The sequence below is a fragment of the Talpa europaea genome (genome assembly GCF_964194135.1).
Source record: "Talpa europaea genome assembly, chromosome: 15".
NCBI lineage: Eukaryota > Metazoa > Chordata > Mammalia > Eulipotyphla > Talpidae > Talpa > Talpa europaea.
The window spans coordinates 6588535-6610180 of record NC_140083.1 but is presented as its reverse complement, the minus strand read 5'-3'; the positions used below and the strand labels follow the sequence as shown (position 1 = coordinate 6610180).

Genomic DNA, 21646 nt, shown 5'->3' with positions numbered 1-21646 from the left:
ACGGGGGCTCCCACAGCTGGCTTTGCTCTTCTCAGCACTGAGGTAGAATGGGAATCTGGCACAATGGCTCCAGACTCCTACATCCCCCATCCAGTATTCCTGAAAAACAGCTGTGCCCACTTAGAACAAAGTGACTAAAGCCCTTATCCGTTTATCTCACACGAGGGCGCCTGTAGTTGTAAAACTTCTCCTAGCTTACGTAACTAGCAGGTCAGGTTAGGGTCGGGTGGTTTTTGTTAAACAAATTGGCCAAATCTTATTACCCCACCTGTAAATTCCTGCACCCCCTTTTTTAGGTTATTAAATAAGTTACTTAGAGACTGAGTAAATTACATATTCAACAAATATTTGCCACATATACACAAAGTTCTATTTCACATTTTAAATATAATAAATGTTAAAGTATATGTGATGTATTAAAGACCAGCAATTCTGATTCCTCTAGTCCTGACATATTTTTGATACTGTTGTCAAAATCACAGTGTAATTAGCAACTGGAATTATGCATTCTGAATCCCTGGCTTTGGCCAATAAGTTGGCAAGACCTTCTGGAAGTCAGTAATCCTGGCTCTTATCACTAGCGAAATACAGATGAAGTGAAACATCTTCTCCTCACAGAGGCATTATTAGTATAAATAAGCTCATACATTTGGAACCTTGAAATAGAAACTATGTCCTAGGTTAAATATGGAATAGAGAGTGATGTTAAATAGAGAATAATGAACATATAAATTGAGGAACTTGGTTATTGCATATTGGGAAGAAATATTATTGACTAGTTCAAATGAGGTTTTACATCTTAATTGTAGCCAAGATATATATCATTAAAATATTGAGTGACACTGACAGGTTACATATGTAATACATATCGATACAGGTTTGAATTATCAACTAAACAGAGATAGTCATAGAACTTGATAACCCAAACCTGCCCCTTCTGTTAAGCAAAAGTTGCCAAAACCCACTCAGGATGCCACCTGCGAGCCCCATCCCCTCGAACTAACCCTGTTTATCTTGGCAGCCTAAGCCCCAAGGCGGGTTCTCCTCTCACTCTGCCCTCACTTTGCTCCTGAGTGCATCTCCTCTCACCTACAATAAAGCTTCTTCACCAGCTCACCCCACAGACTCCCGCATGCACGCTTTCCTGCGTAGAAGTGAAGAACTTCAGGGTCCCTCAGCACCCCTGATTCCATGGCATCAGGGCTGGTTTTTCAAGTCCCATCATCTTCCACTTGCCATGTAACTTCCTGATCAGTTGAAGTCAGAGGAGGGTCCTTGAATCAATAAACGTTGTACTGGGCCAAGCAACTTTGCCAGGGTGCAAATCCCTTTCAAGTGCCGTGTTTGACTTCGGGTGAGATCCCCATTTGACTTGCTGGCCTGTGCTTGCAGACACTGGTTAGCAGGTACTCATGGTTTTACAAAAGGAAAGACCCTACTCCGGAGTTTCTGTTAATTCTAGGCAGCCACATAATGCATACTAACGGAGTCTTCACTCTGTTCCTTTTTTAACTTGCTCAAGCTTCTCTTATTTATTTATTTATTTATATATATATTTTTTTGGGGGGGGCCCTCGCTGGCGGCCAGGGAACGAACCGGCGCTGCAGAGGCTGCGGGCAGCCTCGCAGCCCAGTGCTCAACCGCTGTGCCACCAGGGGAGGCCCCGCTTCTCTTACTTTTGAATCGATTGCTCAGTATACACAGAGAGTGGTACAACATCATACCTGTAGCTTACTGAGAGTTCCTTGATGGATGTGCTTGGCAACTATCTTTGTAACTTGCTTATTAGCAATTGCTAATACAGATGCTGTACCTGTTCTCACAAGTTCAGCTTCACTGAAGACACCATATTTCATCCCAAGGTGCCTATCCCTTTTTTCTATTGTTGTTGCTTAAAATAACAACAATCATTTTGCTCACAAGTATGAAGTTTGGGTGGGGCTGGGCAGGGGCAGCTCATTTCTGCTCCTCGTGGTAAGGTCACCTGGGGCTGCAGAATCAATTTCCAAGACGGCACACCCATTGGATGCAAGTTGGTGCTGGCTCTTAGCTGGAAACTCGACCAGGCACTTCAATGCCTCGCCGCATGAGTCTCTCCCTGGGGCTGTCCCACTGTATGGTGGCTGTGTTCCCAGAGAGGCCATGGAAGCTGCCAGCCCCCTCAGTTAGAAACTGGCACAGTATCCTTGCACCAAAACAGCCCCAGAAGCAGCCTTAATTCAAAGAGAGGGGACATAGGGCCACATTTTGATAGGAGCTGTCACTTTGGCCCTCTTCAATCTACTACTAATGCTCTGGTGGACACTTCTGGACACCTCTTTTGCCATGACAGATTGAAATATTTAAAATTTAAACTTAGCGTTAAAAGGCTCATCTCATATATTTTTGAAGTTGTTTTATTTCTAATCTACCAGGACAGGCTGTAATCACACTGACTATTTTGAGCTATTGCATTGTTGTTTTTTGTTGGTGGTGAGATGTTTTGCATCTAGTCATTTTATATCAATTTGGAATGACTTGAAAGACTTGTATGAGATGGCAGCATCTCCAAGACACGAGGTGCTAGGTTTTTGAAAGATTTTGCATTGTGCACCAAGTTCAGGCTTCTCCAGAGCGCAGGCAAATCAGCTTTGTTTATGCAGGATTGGGAAGGTGGGATGAGCGAGGTGGGTTGTGCTGCTGGCCCTTTCTTCCCTGCCGAAAGACATCTGCGGCATGCTGTGTTTCATTTCAGGGTGGATGGACTAGATATGTGATATACTTGGGCTAAAGCAGCTCATCCATGTGCCCATCAACCTCATTTTGTAGCAGATTTACATTCTGTCTGGGATGCCAGATTGTTAATGAAATGCTTTTTTTAAAGTCTGCAGTCTGACAAAAACCTTTGCCCAGTCAGCATTTTTACCACATTAAAAAAATAAGCATCTGCAGTGAAATGATGCAGCTAATGGTTTCTTTTCTAGGGAAGAATCCAATCTGGCTTTTTGGAGGATGATGTTGTCATTGGTCAGAGAAGCAAGGATTGTGAGGCTGAAGCCTGGTGGGGCTGACACTTGAGATTCCCAAATTTTCCTTTCCTTTCCTGTCATGGGTCAGCCTGACCTATCACAGAAGATCTGGTTGGATGGAGTGGATTAGTATTCTCTTTTTTTAAATTACTTTTTAAAATGATTTATTTATTTATGCATACAAGAGCTGGGGTACAGGCCAGAGATGCAGGGGAGTGAGAGGATTCACCAGAGACAGTGGGGAACAGAACAGGCAGACTGACTGAAATACACTGCTGAGGGGAGCAGCAGGGAGACAGGAGAGGTCTACTGCGCCATGTGGGTAGCTCCCTGGCCAGCCAGGGTTGAACTCTTGCTGCAGTGGCTGTGGATTGCTTCATAGTGTGATGCTTAACCACTTGTGCCACCAGGGAGGCCCTCTTTTTTTTTTTTAAAGATATTTTTATTTACATATTCAAGAGCTGGGGTACAGGCCAGAGGTGCGGGGGGTGAGGATTCACCAGAAAGAGTGGGGAACAGAACAGGCAGACTGACTGAAACACACTGCTGAGGGGAGCAGCGGGTGAGTCAGAAGAGTCTGCTGCACCATATGGGCCGGGGATCGAACTCGTGCTGCAGTGGTTGCGGATAGCTTCATAGGTTGTATCTCAACCCCTTGTGCCACCAGGGAGGTCCCTGGATTAATATCCTTTTCAGGGACTACTTTTGCATAATTTTTCTGTCCACACTTCTCTGCCCTCCTGGGGGAGCCACACACAATATACTGTCTCCTACGTTTGAGATTTGCTTAGTCTCTTTTTTGTCACCCAGTGTCCCCAAGAAGAAAACTCACAAGGAAGATGACGAGTTGACGGCTTTAATATTTGGATCCCCAAATTTAGAGAAAGACTTGAAGGTGGATTTTCAAGGCACTGAAACAAAGGCTAGATCGTTCAATTATTTTGAGACCCTAATGACACAAAGGAGAGAAAAAACTTACCTAAACTTCTCTCTTGGGGGCCTCCCTTGGGGTGCAGGGTTTAAAGCCTCAGCACTATCAAGCTATCGCCAGCCACTGTAACACGAGTGAGTTCGCTCCCCCGCCAGGAAGCTGACCCACATGGCCCGGCAGACCTTTCCTGTCCCCCCTCTGCTCCCCTCAGCAGTGTATTTCTGGCAGTCTGCTTGTTCTACTCCCCACTCTGTCTCTGGTGAATCTTTTCACCCCTCCACACCTCTGGCCTGTACCCCAGTTCTCACATGCATAAATAAATCTTAAAAAAATAAACTTCTCTCTTGCGTTTGCAGAGTCAGCAGAGCCTGGAGGCTTATTGACTAAACTTGAGCTGAGCTCCGAGGCTGGTTGGAGTTGGGGGACAGATAGAGGGATGAGGGCTCCCTGGGGGTGAGGGGCCAACAGAAATTCCAGACTCCAGTGATCTGAAGAACAGCCTTGCTAGCCTTCACTTGTGAACGGCCCTGTAGCCAGCCAATGAACTTCAGCCAAGCTCACATCTCCTTGCCCCCAGCCCACTCCTTAGCCAAGTAAAATTTAACTCCTTTGTTCTCCACTCTGGCCCCCCAAGCCTGTGGAACCTCGTTCCCTTTCTTAATAGGAGAGACGGACTTGAGTTTATCTTCTGTCTCTTTGCCGACTGATTCACAAGAAAGCCCATTTGTTTTCTAAAAACCCTGATGCCATTATCTGGTTTGTGCACATCTGATAGCGAATCCCACTGCTGGAAATGAGCACCCCACCACCCTCTTGCTGGGAAGTGTTCTCAACCTTGGGGTCCACATTTGTAAAATGGGGATAGTATCTACCTCTTAGGGCTGGGGAGAGGATTAAGTCTATGTTGGTAAGTTAGTGTATGTATTAGCTATTTATTGCTGTGTAACAAACAGCAACCCTTTCCCCAAATCTGGCAGCTTAGAACAACAAGCATGACCTCAAAGCTTCTGTGCAACAGCAAACGGAAAGCTACTCAGCTGGGTAGTTGAGGCACAGGTCTCCCAGGAGGCTGTGTCCAAGATGGCAGCCAGAGCTGCTCTCACACAAAGGGTGGGTTGGCATGGGACCTGCTTCCAGGCTCACTTGTGGCTGTTGGCCCGAGGTCCTTTCCTGGCTGTCCTTTCAAATGGTAGGAGGTAGCCTGAGTGACTCTAGTCAGAGAAAGTTTTAGTGGACAGATGCTTTTTATCACCTGAGCTTGAAACGACATCCTCTTGCTGCTGTTGTTTTATTTGCAAGAAGTCAATCAGGGCCTCCCTGGTGGCGCAGCGGTTGAGCGCTGGGTTGCGAAGCTGCCCGCAGCCTCTGCAGCGCTGGTTCGATCCCCGGCTGCTCCCCGGCCACCAGAGGAGGGTCCCGCATGGCACGCAGACCTCTCCTGCCGCCCGCTGCTCCCCTCAGCAGTGTACTTCGGTCCTTCTGCCTGCTCTGGCTCTGGTGAATTCTCTCACCCTCCCGCGCTTCTGACTGTACCCAGTGCTTGTATAAATAAATAAATCTTAAAAAAAAAAAGTGAATCAATAAATCCAGCTCCCATGGAGGAACAAAGCTCCACTTCTTTGGAGAAGTATCAAGGAGCGTGTGGACATGTTTAAGGCCATTCTAGTATTCAATGAACGATTAGCTGCTGTGGTTCACTTAGCAGACAAATTCATTTCTTGGTGAGTTGATCCCCAGGCTTACTTTAGGGACATCCTACTTTTATCAGTTAGAGATGCATTAAAAGGAATCATTCTGGGACACTATAATGGAATGATGATAAGCCCCAGGGGACCTCCATGAAATGAGAGTAAATCACTTTCAATTTCTGATACTTGGGAAGGATGACTCTTTCACAGGTTTCCTCTGTTGCTCTGGGTCAAAGACTTTAGGAGAGTAGCATGCGCCATTTAAAACTCACTTCTCCAGGGCCTCCTTGGTGGCATAAGCACTATGAAGCTATCCACAGTCACTGCAGCACAAGTTCAATACCACATGGCACAGACCTCTCCTGCCGTACCCACTGCTCCCCTCAGCAGTGTATTTCAGTCAGTCTGCCTGTTCTGTTCCCTGCTCTGTCTCTGGTGAATCCTCTCAGCACCAACAACCCGCACTTCTGGCCTGTACCCCAGTTTTTGTATGCATAAGTAAATCAATCTTAAAAACAAACAAACAAACAACTCACTTCCCTAGACGAAGCATGATTCCTCCTGAGACGTCTGGACTGTGTGCCCACTGTGGCAGGGACACCACCATCGGCCACACCTAGACCAACGGGGCTCCCAGTTCCAACTCACCACAGCCATTTTAAATTTCAAAAAACAATTTAGCAAAAAATAAACGTGTTTATTTCACTATTGAGCATAATCACAAATTTGGACAAAAAGTGAAAAAAAAAAAATCACTTCCACAAACGGATCCAACCACTGAGGACATTATTTCCTTCCTATCGTTTCAGTGACACAGCGACAAGTGGTTGCAACCACAATTTCATATCCTGCTTTTCACTTCATCACACGTGCATTTCTGGTCCATGGTCTTTCACACTTTTTAGTTGTTAAGAGCGGTGCAGTATTCCGTTGGATGAATGAGCCACAGTTTCCTCAACTATTCCTTTCTCTACTTTAATCAGCTCTTCAGGATGCAAACACATTTGTTCACTTATTTTTGTGTGTTGCATTCTGATTCATTATTTTCATCCATGCTACTCTGCCTTTTAATTTTTATCATTTTCTTCAAAATTGCCACCATTTGTCACCTTAAGGAGGGGTTAGGTGGGTGTATTTACAGATGTTAAACCTTCATCTGAAAAATTACTGCTGCTTCCGAACTTGGAAAGTCTTTCCTTTTATTGCAGTTCCTCCCTTCATCTTCAATTTCTAGATGGTTTAAAAAAACTCATCTGGAGTTGATTTGTAGTGTGAACTAGGGGCCTAAGGGATTCATTTTCATTTCTAAATTGCTAACCAGTTGGTCCAACATTAACTGCATGGTCCTGCACAACCTGTTCTGGTTTGTGATTTCTTTTCAAATCCCCTCCTCACTTAGAACAGGGTTCAGTTCTGGCCTGCAATTTCACTGATTTGCCTATCTTGCCTATTTGCCTATCTTGCACCAGCAACTTTATAATATTTTAAAAAAGGATTTAATGAAGTCAGGCCTCAGCTGGAAGGGGAACTTGGTCCAGTTAGAAAAGATGTGCTCAAGGGCTGTCCAGATTTGAGCAAAAAAAAAAAAAGGAACAAGGCAATAAAGTAGAAAATGTGAACTCCCACAACCAGCAGACTTGCCCAAGGTGGCCAGCCTGAAGCTGGGGCAGGGGGCCAGGGTTTGAGCGAGGGTGGGTGGAGGGAATGCTGGTGGTAGGGGAGGTGGGGTGGGTAGTATCTAAGTCGGCTCTCCTGCAAAGGCAGCGAAGAACTTCACAGGAAAAAAAGCAGCTCCCTATTTGATGCCAACTCCTAGTTTAGAGAAGACCACCTGGGCAGCTGTCTCTTACCGCTGAGTGGGAACCGACGCTTGCCTTCAGCGCCGCCGGCTGATCCTCTGAATTAACGATGTGGCGGATGGCACATTTCAGGCCTGTCAAGGACCTGTTACAGCACCTCGAACTTCCACTGGAGCAAGAGGCTCAGTAGCCTAGCCTTTGGTAGCTGGGCAGGCAACAAGTGTGTAAAATGATGTCATGAGTGCAATCTCAGTTGAAAGATTCATTTTCTAAAAGGGTTTTGGTGCAGGTAGAATTTTTCAAATTCTCAATTTAGAATGACCTGCAACCTGTGAGAATCCAGCACCAGGACCCAGGAGAGAACGTCCGTGTAGAAGTTTCAACCTGAACAAACGATGTGGTCACGTGACAGACCCTCCCCGACAGGTGCGGGCTGCTGGGCTGGCATGCGGCGACTCTGAGGGACCAGAGGGAGCCGGCTCTGCAGACCATGGGCTTGGGAGGAGGGACTGTGGGCCTCACTGAGAGAGGGAGAGGATGCTTCCGGAAAGGGCTATGGATCCAGAAGCTCCGGGTGCTGCGAGTGCTGAGTGGACAAAAGAAAGACCAGCAAGAGCCAGGGAGACAGCACTCACCTTTGATCCTGGGCTTTGAAAAATCAGATGATTAATTCCTACAGCTGAGTTTCCCCACAGCTTAATGCCTGCGGGGAGGGGGAAGGTGAGCCAGACCGCGGCGGGGACTGGATGCTGAACTCACCGTGGTTCTCACGCAGCATGTGCTCTGACCTCCTAGATGCCCCAGAGCTGAGCTGCTCTGCAACATAGCCAGGGGGTGGGAGGCACCCCTGAAAGCCCAGCTGGAGACTGCATGGAGACCTTCTGCAAACCTTGACCCCGCGGCCGAAGCAGGGTGTTGGGAGGATGAAGGAAGAGAAAACGGGGAAGATTCGGGGGCGTGGGCTTGCAGAGGGCGGCTGGGAGCTGTGCTGCTCTGAGACCCTGGGTGATAAGCCAGGCTGACCCCTGCGTTCTGGAAACAGGCTGGGGAGGGCGGGCCGGGTGGTGGGTTACTGACAGCAGGCTTTAGGGCTACCTGCAGAGACTGGTGGTTGGAGACCCTGGGGTCACCCTACCTCTCTAAGGGGGTGTCTTCACCAGGGGCCACCGTCCCACCTGCCTCACACGGCTGAGGCCACTTGGAGCCTGATTATTTGAAGGTGTGCGCCGGCCCCTCATGGAGGTGAGACTGGGCTTCCCAGTGAGACGTCCCGGAGGGCTACACCGGCTTCATCGGAAGAGCAGACGGAAGGAGGAGCCTCGGGGCCCTGAGGACCCGGAGCCCAGGCCGCCCTCCGCTCATTTGCAGACCAGCCCAGTGTGGAGGGTGTTCCCACCTGGCGGAGGGTGCGCCTCTCCAGGCCCCGCCTCTGGGCACCCGCACTGACCAGGAGGGGAGGGAGGCCGGGCAGCCGCACCACCTTGGGCCCCGTGTGCCCTCCATGGGGCTCCGTGCACTGCGGTGGTCCCTGTGTCTTTGGCAATCACGTCACTGTGGGTGGAGGGCTGTGGGGCGAAGCCTGCCCGTCACAGCTCCTCCTTGTTGCTGTCCTGGAGCTGGGCCAGAGGCACTGGAGTCGGGGGCTGATCGACTGGCTCAGGGTGGCCAGGCTGCTGTCTGCTGTCCCCGGGGCGCCGGCCCGCAGCGGTGGAAGCCCGCAGGAGCCCACTCTCCTCTCCCAGCTGCCGGAGCCGCTCGGTTCCCACCAGCCCCTGTCTGCTCAGGTAGCCCTGCTGGCAAAAGGGTGGCAGTTTCTGGTGTGTCAGGGCGAAGTGGAAGCAGGACTCTACAGAGGCAAAGGAGGGAGAGGAGTGAGAGGGGTGAGGTTGGGGAGTGGAGCCCCGGGGTCTGGGTGCTGGCTCTCTGGGTATCTCACGACTGAGTGGAGCAGCCACAGATCTCCTCCCTCCCTGAGGTTCCAAGAAACAGGAGGCCACCCCGACATTGGGGAAGGTTCTGGAATGACAGCAAAGCACAGACTTGGCAGGGCTCCTCAGGTCTGCAGGACTGGGCGGGAGCTCACAGAAGGGGTGAGGCAGAGAACCAGTGGTCAGACTACCTAGAGTGCAGAGCTGTCTGCAAAGACTGGCCTCACAGCGTCTGGCTGCAGAGATGGCGCGTGAAGTTTGGTGGGAGCTCAGGCTAAAACCTGCAGGCCCTTGTCTATACCGCAGCCGCGAGTGGGTGCACAGGCCACACTGACAGAGCAGGAAATCACCGTGGGGGCTTGTGCTTTAGCAAAATGAAGAAACAAGCAGATGGGAGAAGCAGTGGCGAGCAGGTCCTCTGGGGCAGGAGGATGGAGGTGGGAGAGAAAAGCCTGTTAGCCAAGCATTTAGGAAAAGTTACAAAATAGGAAAGACAAGAGACACAGGGGCTCCTGCTACCAGGGGTTTGGACACAGCAGGACCAAGGAGGGCATCAGAAAACCCTGCTTGACCTTCTGTCTCAAGCAAAAACTGGGCACATCACAAAGGATCACACATTCCACTGCCCACGCGTGATATGTGTTACTGCAAAAAGTGCTTGGGAGCATGAGCATGAGGTGCGCCTATGATGGCAGATGCTCAGGCTAAGCCGGGAGCACGGGGCATGCATACCTGCAGGGCTGGGTCAGGTGCCCAGGCCGAGAGGTCATTACAAGGCAAAGATTGAGAGGGAGAAGCCAGAGAGAGGGTGCGGAGATGGCGGGGGCTGGGAGGCTCAGTTGCTGCCTGCCTCCCGGCCTGCTGGTCAGCCTGCTCCCCCGCTTCAGCTCTAAAGGCCTGTCACATCTATCAAGGGCTCCAAGATTCTTCTCCGTCTGCCTGAATCAACAATGAACCTGCCCGCCCCATGCAGTCTGCCCCCAGTGGCTACCTGCTTAGGCTATTTAAGTTGTTTTAAGTTGCCGCCCCAGCATGCTCTCTTTTACATCAAGGAGGACTGAGCAGGTGAGGCGTTGGGGGTGGAGAGCGAGGTCGCGGCTCTCTGACCTGCAGGCCAGGGCTGCCCTCTGACCTGATTTGACATGAGTGGTGCTGGGCATTCAAAGGCGTTCACCAGATGCCCGCTGAGCAGCGAAGGGCAGAGATCCTAGACGTTCCAGTCTGTGCTCCCCTCCACTGGTTGGTTTTAGGGTTCGGCTGTGGGAGGTACGTTCCCATTCCAGTCTCTCTTCCTCTGCCCAACGTGCTACCGCATCTCCGTTGGGCTTCTAATTACAAGTTTGTTCTCTCATTTCCAGAGCTTTTATTTGATCTTCCAATAACTGCCCGGTCACTTTTTGTCTTTGCCCCTTTCATGATATTGTCAATAACCTCTGTGATTTCTTTACATTCGACATCCTGCCTCTGACCATGCTAACTCCCGCCTCCTTTGTCATTTCTATTGATGCTCCTTCAAGGTGGATTTGTGACCTGTCAGAGGCGGCTGCTGACGACCCGCTCCAAGCATTGTCCTCTACATAACAGGCAACACCTGCCTCCCAGGAGCCATCTTAGGTCATTAGGGCCCAGCGAAAGAGCAAAGGAGCTTTCTAGAAGGAAAACCATCACAGCTCTGAGTTGACTGGCCCAGTTGGCCCCTTCCACCCCCCGGTTTACATACACACCCTCTCAAAGGTGGCTCAGGAGCCCGCTCCTGAAGTGCCCAGCCTGACCCCTATGGGGGTCACTGCCTCTGCAGAAACTCTTCGTGGTTCAGCCTTTGGCTCCTGAGTGATGAGTGAAACAACCCGGTTCAGGCTGACAGGTGTGTCCTTGTGTGGCAGGTGATTTTTGCTTGGAGTTGATGTTCCTTGAGGCTTGGTGGGAATTCTGGGAGGCCTACTTTCTAAAGTATGGTCCTTCACAGCAGGTGTGCCTTAATGGCTGATTCCTGCACCACAGGGATGGTGAGAACTTTGGACCCAAACTCACAGGAGTGAGGTCTAGTGGTTGGGAATTCTCAGAGTGAAACTGGAGACCCTCCTCGGGGTGCCAGAGCTTGGCCTCAGAGCACTGCTTGTGGGCAGTGAGAGCTGCAGCAGGTGGTGAGCAGTGATGGTGGATGGCGGCGCTTCCCCTACCCCAGGGCCAGCTCCTACGCTGTGGCTCCCCAGCTGCAGGCAGTGGAGAGGCCCATGGTCTGGTGCCAGGATCCTGGAAGGGACCGAGCAGGTGCGAGCTGTGAGCTGACTGTAAATGGTCCAATCAGACTAGTGGTGGTGGTGGGGACCCTGGGAGAGGAGCCAGCTGGGGCCTCCATCTCTGGCATTCTGGCTCCTGGCTCCTGCACTCTCTGGACGTACTTGGACTGGACACTTGCTTGCTCAGACTGGACGCTCTCAGATGCATCCAGCAGCTGACTTCTGAAGGAGGAGGAGGAGCCAAAAAGTGTCAGAGAAGCCAGAGAGCTCTGCCTGGGCCTTTGCGTGCCTCTGACATTGCTTGGAAGGAGCCACTGGCCTCAGGCCCGGGTTGGGCCAACAACAGCTCACAAAAAGCTATAACGCTAGTGAGTGGGTGATCGGCTCTGCTGGCCAGCGCTGTCCAGGCCTGTTGACGGTGACCGCTCTCTCTGTCACCTGTGAGAGCTGTTAATCTTCCAGCACCACCTCTTGGTGTTGCTGCCTCCGTTGCTGTCTGGCCCAGTGTCCGTGCTGTCCATGCTGACCTTCAGACTGCTGCTGTGGCCCCACCTGTGCACACCCGCAATGTGGTGAGCGGGACCCACGTGCTCCATGCCCTCGGTGATGGAATGGCGCCCCCTTGGATGAGCAGCTTTTGCACACTGGACACTAACTGGGTGAGCTAGCCGGTTACCTGTGGCCTTGTTTCCCGTGTTTGTTAAATAAACCCCACTGTTCCCTAAGCTTGCGTGCTCCTGCAATCCTATCTATGGGGTGACGAGCTCACAGACCCTCAACTGTCCTCCACTGGGCGCTGTCCTTTGGAGACCATAGCTCCCCCGGAGCCCAGTTTCAGTTTCCCTGCTGGGACTTGCCTTACCTGCGTAGAAGCTTCGCAGATCAGTGTCCAGACAATTCTCCAGGAAGCGCCTCAGAGGCAGGATGTGCCCCACCGGGGCGGTCCAGTCTGTGAGGAAATCCTCCACGATGTGGTGGATGGCCGTGGGCCGGGGCAGTGGCCAGTGCGCGGGGCGGAACCTCACCTCCTGCTCTGTGGGAGGACAGGGGGCGGCGTCAGGGCCGGGAGGCTCCCACATCCTAACGCCTGCCTGGCTCACGCGCTCGGCTTTCCCACACACCCCTGTGCTGGGTGCGGTCAGCAGCTCACCTCACCACCACCTGCGCGGGCCTGGAAGGGACAGACCGGGCATCCCCTGCGCGGTGAGAGGTCGGAGGCAGCACCGAGATGAGCCACTTGCACGCGGGGTTTTTCTAAGACTCGCCTGGACGGAGGTCCGCGGTGGCTGCTTCTAACCTGGCCTTTCTCACCCTGAGGGGCCTTCGAGCTCACCTAGTCCGGCTTCCCAGCGGGTGTGAACCGCCTGCCGTGGGGCTGCAGCAGCAGGCCACGGGGCCAGGCTGGATGGTCTTTGTACTGGGCAGCGAGCCCCCGGGCCCTGTGGGGCTGCTCCAGGGAACACCAAGCCACGTCCCTGTCTCTTCCAAGGGATACAACCCTGCCTCCTCCAGGTGACGGGCCCTCGGTTCTGGATCATTCGTCTCGGGAGCTGCTCCGGGTCAGGCGCCTGCTGGGGCTGTGCGAGCTCACTTATCCTCACACGACCCTACAAGGTGAGCGCTACCACGATCCCCACCTTACAGACCAGGAAGCCGAGGCTCAGAGAGGTTAAGTAACGGTCCGAGGTCACACAGCAGGGAAAGGACAACCTGGGGCTACCACCCAGCTTCTCGTACTCCTTCCTGCCATCACTTCAGCACCAGCAGTTCCAGCTCCTCTGAAGCAGCTCCAGGTCTCCCGCCCCCACCAGGGTCAGCTTCCTTTGGACATGCTCCGGCAGGACAGGTCCTCTGACGGACTTTGTGGTGCCTGGAGGCGATCATGACACTCCCTGTGTGGCCTGGCCACGCCGTGGGACCTGCTGGAATGTGGGGCCTGCACTGCTGCTCTCCGACCACCTGCCTCACCAGTCTCTGGGCTCAGCCCCCAGGGGGCCTCCTCCTGTGAGCTGAGAGTGCTAGGTGAGGGCGTGACCCACAGGCAGCGGGGCCTGGGGGGTGCCTGCTGAGCTGCGCCCCGGCTCACCGGTGGGGAGGTGCCGGTAGTAGTAGATGACCGGATGGAGGAAGTTGGACTGCCAGGCGTCCTTCATGTGTCCCACGGACCGGTCATAAAAAAAGACGTCCTTGTCAGGCCCAGAGAAGTTTCTGCCGTACTCCATGGTGATGACAAAAAGCCCGTGGCGGGCCTGCCGCCCCGTGACTGTCTCCAGCTGGGCCAGCATCTGCACGGGGAACTCCTCCAGGTACTCGAATGCAGTGGCGTTCCTGGGGAGAAAGGCACCGGGGGTGGGGTCAAGTGGCGTGGACAGCCCTGGCAAAGGCAGGGAGGTGGTCAGATGCTGCCCTGATCTGAGGGTAGAGTGGACAGGACTGGTGGGGGTCTGAACGTGCAAGCAAGTATGAAAGCCGGGCGTGAAGGAGGCTTCTGGCACTGGGGGTCTGGCGAGTCCCTGACCTGGGTCCAGGTGTTCCCTGGGCTGCCTCTCACCTGCCTCCTCCCACTCCCCTCCGCGGGGCACCCTCCCTCCAGCCCTTCTTGGGCACATGCTGTGACCTGCTGCCTATCACTGCACTGAGGAGTCAACGCGCCTGGCCCCAGGGAAGGCTCTGACCCCTGCTGACTCTCCCAGCATCATCTTGGTGCCAGAAGCTCTGAGCTGCCCACTGGGCAGATGAGAGGAAGGCTCAGAGAGGCTGACTGACTTGCCAAGATCACACAGGCGGAAAGTGGCCAAGTTAGGATGCACACCAGGTCTGTGTTGTCTGCAGAGCTTGTGTTGCTCTCACTGATTATGACCCTCTCCTCCCCCTCACAGCTTCCTCTCTGCCCCGTGGGCTTCATCTCAGAAGAAGCACTGGCTTATTCCACACCTGGTGGGAGGGACAGTAGGGTGGAGGCAACTCACTCCTTCAACAGGACGATGTCGGCCAGCACGCTGAACATCTGGTAGAGCCCAGAAGCCTCGTTCACGCGCCGGATGATGGCGCTGGTCAGCTGCATGATGGGGTGCCTGGTGGAGGGCCAGGCCACGCCGTGGTGGCGATGCTCCAGCAGCCGGTGAACAGCACGCACTGGAATGGCCAGAGGGAGGTGGCAGCTGCACTTAGCGCTGTGTCCCTGTCACCGGGAAGGTGGCGGCATCGACACACCGCCCAGGACTCAGCACACACTTGTATGAGCTCCCTGGGGGGCCTCTGAGCAGGGGCCTGCACAGCTGCTTTGGGGCGGCTGCCTCGTCAGCCTGCAGGCCACAGTCGGCTCGGTCTTGGCTGCTCGGCCTCTGGCGTGAAGCAGGCACGGATGATGGACCCCCGGAAGGTGCCTAGACTGGCCCTTGCTCAGGCTGCCCGCAGTGGAAGGCACTGCTGTCACCCACACCAGGAGTCACAACCAGCCCGGGAGCCTTTTCCTGACACCCGTCCCCTCCCGCTGTGCCGGGGTCTCTCAGAGCTGCTGACATGGAAGACCTCTGCTCCCTCTCCCACAGCCTCAACCCAAACGGTCAGGAGGTCCTGTCTGGAGAAGCTCTGTGTATCCAGAGAGGCTGGGGAAGCTCTACCACCTGGCAGGGTCTTCCTGCGGCCTGGGACTGCTCCACGCAGCTGTGGAAAGGTGGCGCCGGGCACAGGGGCCTGCTCTTCAAAATGTGTCAACTCCACACCCAAATCCCAACAAAGGCCAGGCCCTAGGCAGGCCACTCGCACACCGAGACACAAGGCGACCGGCACGCGCAGGGAAGGGCGGGCAGCGCTGGGGACAGGGCTGAGCTCTGCAAAAGGCTAAGGAACTGTGTGGTGAGGGGGGCTGAGCGGGGCTGGGCCAAAGGAGGGTTGGGGGAAGGAATAAAATGAGAGCGCCTGGCACACTGAAAAGCAGGCAGGGAACTGGCGCAAAGCTCTAAAGGCCGCCCAGGAGCTGGGACGCCTCCGGGGAGGGTGGGGAGTCACTGAAGAGCTAAAAGCAGAGGGGTGTAAGAGGTCTTAGTTTAAAGAAAGGGTGTTTTGGGGGTGGTGGCTGAACGGGAAGCCAGAGACTGGAGGCAGGAGAGACGCTGAGGCCCCAAGAAGAGGGAAGTAGGGGTGGGCTGAAGAGAGGGACATGAGTGGGGTGGCGGGGCTTCCAGCATGTTCTATTTTCCATGCAGTTACTGTGTGTACCACCCATCGTTCAGCTCTTTGTCCTCATATATCCTACATGTCGCCCTTGGGAGCTGTTTCCCAGCTGAGTGACGAGCAAGGGCCAGGCAGGATGTGCTGTGTACAGCCGCGCTGCCCTCCCCCTAGGAGATGCCTCAGTGACCACAGCAACCGGAGGTGGCCTCTGCACCTGGTGCCACTTCCCCTTGGCTGTGAGCCTCAGCGTCAGGTCCCGCCTCTGCTCATGGGGCTGTTGTGAGGCTCGAGTGTGTGAGCAGGGGCAAGATGGGGGACGGGACGAAAAGGAGATGGAGCAGCACCTGCTGGGACAGGGTGTGGACAGGAACACACACAGGCCGGTGACAAGGGACTCTTGCTGGGGAGACAGGAGGAAGGGGCACTCATGTGGCGTGCGTTCAACTAGCAGAGCCGCAGGTACAGACAGTGCTGCTCCCTGGTTTCCTCACAGCACGGGGTAGAAAACACCCCGTCTAGAAGTCCACAGCAGAACAACACTATCTTCTGACACACGAAAGTGAGCATGGCGGCTAGTGAGGCCTCAAGTTAAACACAGAAATGTCAGGATGCAGGACTCATGGGTTTTGGGGCAAAATGAACCATGAGGGCAAAAGCTGTCACCCACCAGGCACCAAAGCACCCGCCCAGCAGCCTGATGTCCACCTGCCATTTTTTACTGGACTCTTGATGCCCAAAGAGTCTCTGTGCCCGGTACTGCCAGGGAGCACTCGATTTAGTTCCTCTAGCAGCTCTGGAAGCGGGCACTTTTACACCTTCTCTGAGCTTTTTCTAGGTATATCCAGAGAACGTGATCCACTGCTGTCTGCTGCAGGCGGGGCGCCTACGACAGTCTCCCTGTGGGGCCAGCAGCCTCCTCGGCCGGGCTCACCTGTGTATCGGAATCCGTGGATGAAGCCCCCAGCAGATTTCCGATAATCCACGGAGTGGCTGGCGGTCCCCAGGACAAAGAGGCCCCGGCTTCCTTTGGACTCATAGTTAGCTCTGACCAGTGGGTACTTCTTGCTGAACTCGCCCCCCGAAGACAGTCTGAGGGACCTGGGAGTGGAAAGGGTTGATCAAAATCGCTGCTGTGCATGAAACACTGAGGGCACTGAGCTCAGCGCTTTCTAGCTCATCTCATTGAAACCACACCACGACGCTAGCACAGCGTTTAAGCATTAATAGCTGGAGCAGCAGAGGCTGGGGGCAGAGCCAGGATTCAAGCCTGCCGGGGGCTGGGCTCTGGATGAAGACCCGGGTGGGTGCCCCCAGGTCCCCTGGGCTCCTGAGTCTTGGTCAGAGGAGAGTAAGGCAGCAAGTCTGGCCTAGGTACTGGGGCAGCAACATCTAAAGACAAAGGGGTTTTTCAAAGCAATTGTACACAACCTTAGCAGCTGACTTTTGGGGGAGCCTGAGGTGCAGGCCAAACTCCTGGTCCTTATAAGAGCCCCATGAGCTAGAACGAGCTCCATTTTAGTGATGACACAGATTTGGCGAGCAGCGAATCTGAGGCCCTTCCCAGAGCCTGCATCAGCCTTGAGGCTACAGCGCCTTCCAGCAAATTCACCAGCTGTCTGGCCTCTCCCCTCTCTGGGTGAGAGCGTCAGATGCAGAACGCGGCCACCACCACTGCCTGGAGGCCACCTTGGCCCCCCGAGAGCCATGAGCATGTGTCCTGGTGGGAAACCAGGCAGCACCTACATCCCATCTGAGGGTGCATCAAAAAAAGGGTGATGAAAATTGCTGCTGTGCATGAAAGCCCGTCCCTAGCCGGTGGCAGGTGACTCTGTCCCCAGGCGGCGCGGGGAGGCGTCTGCTAAGAGGTCCCAGCTCTTGTCCCTTCGACTCACTTGTTGAAGATGGAGAAGTCGAAGTTCCAGCCCAGGCAGCGGATGACGCGGTCGTAGGCCACACGCATGGCAAAGTTGTCGCTGTCGTCCTGCGGGAGGGTGACGGCGTCGGCACTCTGGTTGGCCTCCTCCAGGAAGAACTTGAGGGTGATGTGGAGCTTGCCCTCTCGGTCCTTCACGAGGGCCAGATCCATCACGTCGGACTCCAGCAGCCCGTCCAGGGACTTCAGCTGGTAGGTGTCCAGCAGGCCGTTGTTGATGGCCCTGGGGCCCAGGGAGAAGCCAGGAGAGAGGGGCGGTGTGTGCAGGCTGCCAGGGGATGTGAGGGAGGGGCGCTTGGCCCGCTGGGACAGCCGAGGGCAGCGGGCAGCCTACCTGAGGTCTCCCACGTAGTGTGTGGCCCAGGAGAGCCGGACACGGGAGCGGCTCAGCATGTGGATGAAGTTGGTGACGCCCAGAATGTTCTCGGCCGTCTCGAAGGCCGAGTTCCCTCGGCCCAGGATCAGCACGTTCTGGCCGGCAAAGTCCCTGGGGTCCACGGACACCGACTCGTACCCCTCCGTGTACTCGGAACCCGGGAAGTCAACCTGGTTGGGGACTGACAGTCCGGTGGCGACAAGAAGGACGCTGCGGGGGGGACAGAGGGAAGAAGGCGGGGTCACTTAGCTAGAACCCCCGAAGTGAAAATCACTCTTGGGCCCTGCCCGCCCAGCCTGCCTGCCTCGCCCAGACTGCGGCTCCAGCCAGAGACCACCAGGCCCTTCATCTCTTACCGGCCTGGCCCAGCGAGCCCGAGACACCTGCCCCTGTCCCTCCCCGAGCAATGGAGTGGTTCCTCCGATTCTGAGAACAGCAAGGAGCGCCCCAGGGATGGAAGCGAGACCTGCTGTTCTCTCCGCTTTCTGACTTGCCTGGAGGAGACAGGTGTCCGGGGGCAGTGATCTGGACCAGCCTTGCACCAAGTGCTTTACGCATCATCTCACCCTCAGGCGAGTGGCGTTACCTGGCCTACTCAGGTGACGAGGAGGCACAGGCCCTGTGGGCCCAAAGCCTCAAAGCTCCTAAGGCCACAGCCAGAATCTGAACACAGATGGGCCGAGTCCAGAGTCCTGCCCTTTACAGTCCTGCTTTACTTAGTGGTTTCTGTCCATGACGGACCCCACAGGATGGCGGCCCCAAAAGGCAGTATCACCCACCACGGTGTGTATCATGGATTGTGCCTCTAGATCTTATTTATGCCTCATGCCAACTTGTGTGACAACGAAATCACCCAATGACATGTCTCAGAATCTACTTCTGCTGTGAGGTGACACCTGACTGTGGGGAGTTCAGTTCTGGGGTGGCACACTGGGAGCCACAGGAGAACGGTTTGATCACCGGTCGTGACCCCACTGGTCTGAGGTGGGGAGGCCATGAGAAGCTGTGCCCCTGGCTTTCGGACCCTGTCTACTCTGCTCCCGGCTGACACCCTTCTTGCAGTGCTGCTGCCTAAATGCCAGGGTCCAAGTCACCCTAACGCGTGCTTCCCTGGGCTGCGCAAGCAAGGAGCGGGCGCCTCTGGCGAAAGGCTGATGAACCCAGAGCCAAGGGCTGGGCTGACGGCCAGGTGGTGGGAGGCAGAGAGAGAAAACAGGTACACCAGGGAGAACACAGGTCAGAAGGCAGGAGCTCAAATTCTACCACATCTTAGCTGTGTGACCTGGCAGCAATTACTCCACTTCTCTGAGCACGTTGATTTAGAAAATGGGGATCAGTGAAGCTCCCCCTGGGGTCCTTGCGAGGCCTAAATGAGTGCAGTAGAGTGTGGAACCCTGAATCTGAGTTGCCCATCCAGGGCCATGCTTTGTCCCAAGCCACAGCAAGCGATGTGAAATGCCAGCACCCCCTGGTTGGGCCCTCCACTCCTATGAAGTGCTGAAATCCCACGCCTAACACTTGCTGGACATCTGCTCCAACATTTCCCTGCAAAAATGTTGGGGAGCACTAGTTCTAGGAGTCGCTGGACAAAAAGACTTTTGTGGGTGCAGGAGCTTCAACAATGCTGAGTACTTGCCAGCAGGAGAGTGTTGCGGTGAATGGGGAGATATGGAAGAACAGTCCTGGAGGAGCGGGTTAGTATTTTCCAAACCTATCTGACCACAATTCTTTTTTTTTTCCCCAAAGATTTATTTATACAGGCACTGGGTACAGTGAGAAGAGCGGGAGGGTGAGAGAATTCACCAGAGCCAGAGCGGGGAGCAGAGCAGGCAGAAGGACCGAAGTACACTGCTGAGGGGAGCAGCGGGCGGCAGGAGAGGTCTGCGCGCCATGGGGGACCCTCCTCCGGTGGCCGGGGAGCAGTCGGGGATAGAACCGGCGCTGCAGAGGCTGCGGGCAGCTTTGCGACCCAGCGCTCAATCGCTGCGCCACCGGGGAGGCCCTGACCACAATTCTTTAGGACACCTGGGAGATGGTGGCTGAGCTGACCCTCTTGGCGCTCCCTTTCCTCCATTCGCCCACACCTACCAGCCACCTCCCGCCCCAGTTCCTCCAGGAAGGCCCAGCTGCAGCAGGTGAGCTCCGGGCCCCCTTCCTTACCTGCACCGGTACACCTGGCCCTTCTGATCGGTCAGGATGAAGTAATGGCCATTCCAGGCCTGCGGGTCCTTGTCCAGAGTGACGTGGGCAATGGTGGTGTTGTACAGCACGCGCAGCCCCAGCCTGTGTGCGAAGTCGCCCAGGTAGCGCACCATGTCGCGGGCGTCGGGGAAGTAGGCCCTGGAGTAGTGCCTGAAGAGCAGCCCGGGGTCGTGGCTGAGCAGAGAGTTCCAGTCGTGGCGCAGGTTGAACTCGGCGTTGGCCTTGCCGGTGTACAGCTTGTTGATGCTGATGAGCTTGCGGTGCCGGGGGTAGCGCGTGAAGAAGCTGCCGGGCCCCGGGGCGCGGTCGAAGACCACGTAGTCCCTGCCCGCGCGCTGCAGGAAGTAGCCCATCTGCAGGCCCGCGGGCCCCGCGCCCAGGACGCAGTAGTCCCTGGCCGGGCGCAGGCAGAGCGCGGGGTGCAGGGCGACCATCAGGAGCAGCCCCGGGGGGCCCCACAGCGGGGCCGCGGCGTGGACGGTCATTCTGCGCAGGCCGGAGGGTGACGCGGGGCCCGCGATGGCCCCCCGAAGCCTGGGGAGAGAGCAAGGAACGGGGCTGGGGCTCGCCTGAGCCCTCACCGCGATTTGGGGCTAAGCCCAGGGACCTGCGAGGTCATTTGCCCACACCCCATCCTTTCCAGCGTGGATCTGGGGCTCCCCCTAGGATGCCCCAACCCCTGGATCTCCTTCAGGGTTCGGACCCCAGGGCCACAGCCCGCCTCTCACTGTCAGGTAGTCGGAGGCTGGATGCGCCCCACGGCCCCCCCGGGTTTGAGCGGTTCCCCCCACTCCTCTGGGGTCCCCCCAGGGTTGGACCCCAGGGAGGAGGAGTCGGCCCTTGGCCACGCCCTCCCCCCGGCTGAAGGTGTGGCCGGGAGGCCCCGCCCCGCCAGGTGCCGGCCCCGCCCCGCGGTCACGTGGCAGGGATGCCCGCACACCTGCCGCCGCGGGCAGGGCCCGGCCCCCCTCCCGGGCGCCCCCCCGCGCGCGGAGCCCCCGCCGCGGCGCCCCCCGCCGCCCGGCCCGGCCCGGCCCGGCCCGGCCCGGCCCGCACCTCCGGCTCTCCGCGGGCCGCGCGGTCTGCGGAGGCCCCGCCCGCCGCTCCGGGCGGGTCACGTGCGCGCGCGCGGCACGCCGGGAGGGGCCGGGCCGGGCCGGGCCGAGACTGGACCTGCCGGGCGGGCTCCGGGGCGGCCCAGGTGCGCACGTGCGTGGCCGCGGCTGCCTCCGGGGGGCCCGGGGGGGCGCCTCGGTTAAGGGTCCTCGGCGAGGCCCGGGCAGGTGGGTTGGGGCATAACCCAGCGCCCCCGCGGGCGGGCTCGCCCGGTGCCGGCCCGGCTCGTGACGCGGGACCGCGGAGGGC

At 55.8% G+C, this 21646-nt stretch overlaps 1 protein-coding gene across 1 annotated transcript; it reads right to left on the bottom strand.

Moving 5' to 3' along the window:
• Window positions 1–9012: 9012 nt before the first annotated feature.
• Window positions 9013–20766, bottom strand: FOXRED2 (FAD dependent oxidoreductase domain containing 2; the record flags this gene model as incomplete). Its single annotated transcript, XM_084255887.1, has 8 exons — window positions 9013–9272; window positions 12457–12627; window positions 13681–13922; window positions 14564–14729; window positions 16702–16868; window positions 17663–17926; window positions 18038–18289; window positions 20240–20766. The coding sequence occupies 8 exons, from the start codon at window positions 20764–20766 to the stop codon at window positions 9013–9015; spliced, it is 2049 nt and encodes a 682-aa protein (XP_084112013.1).
• Between the last annotated feature and the right edge of the window lie 880 nt (window positions 20767–21646).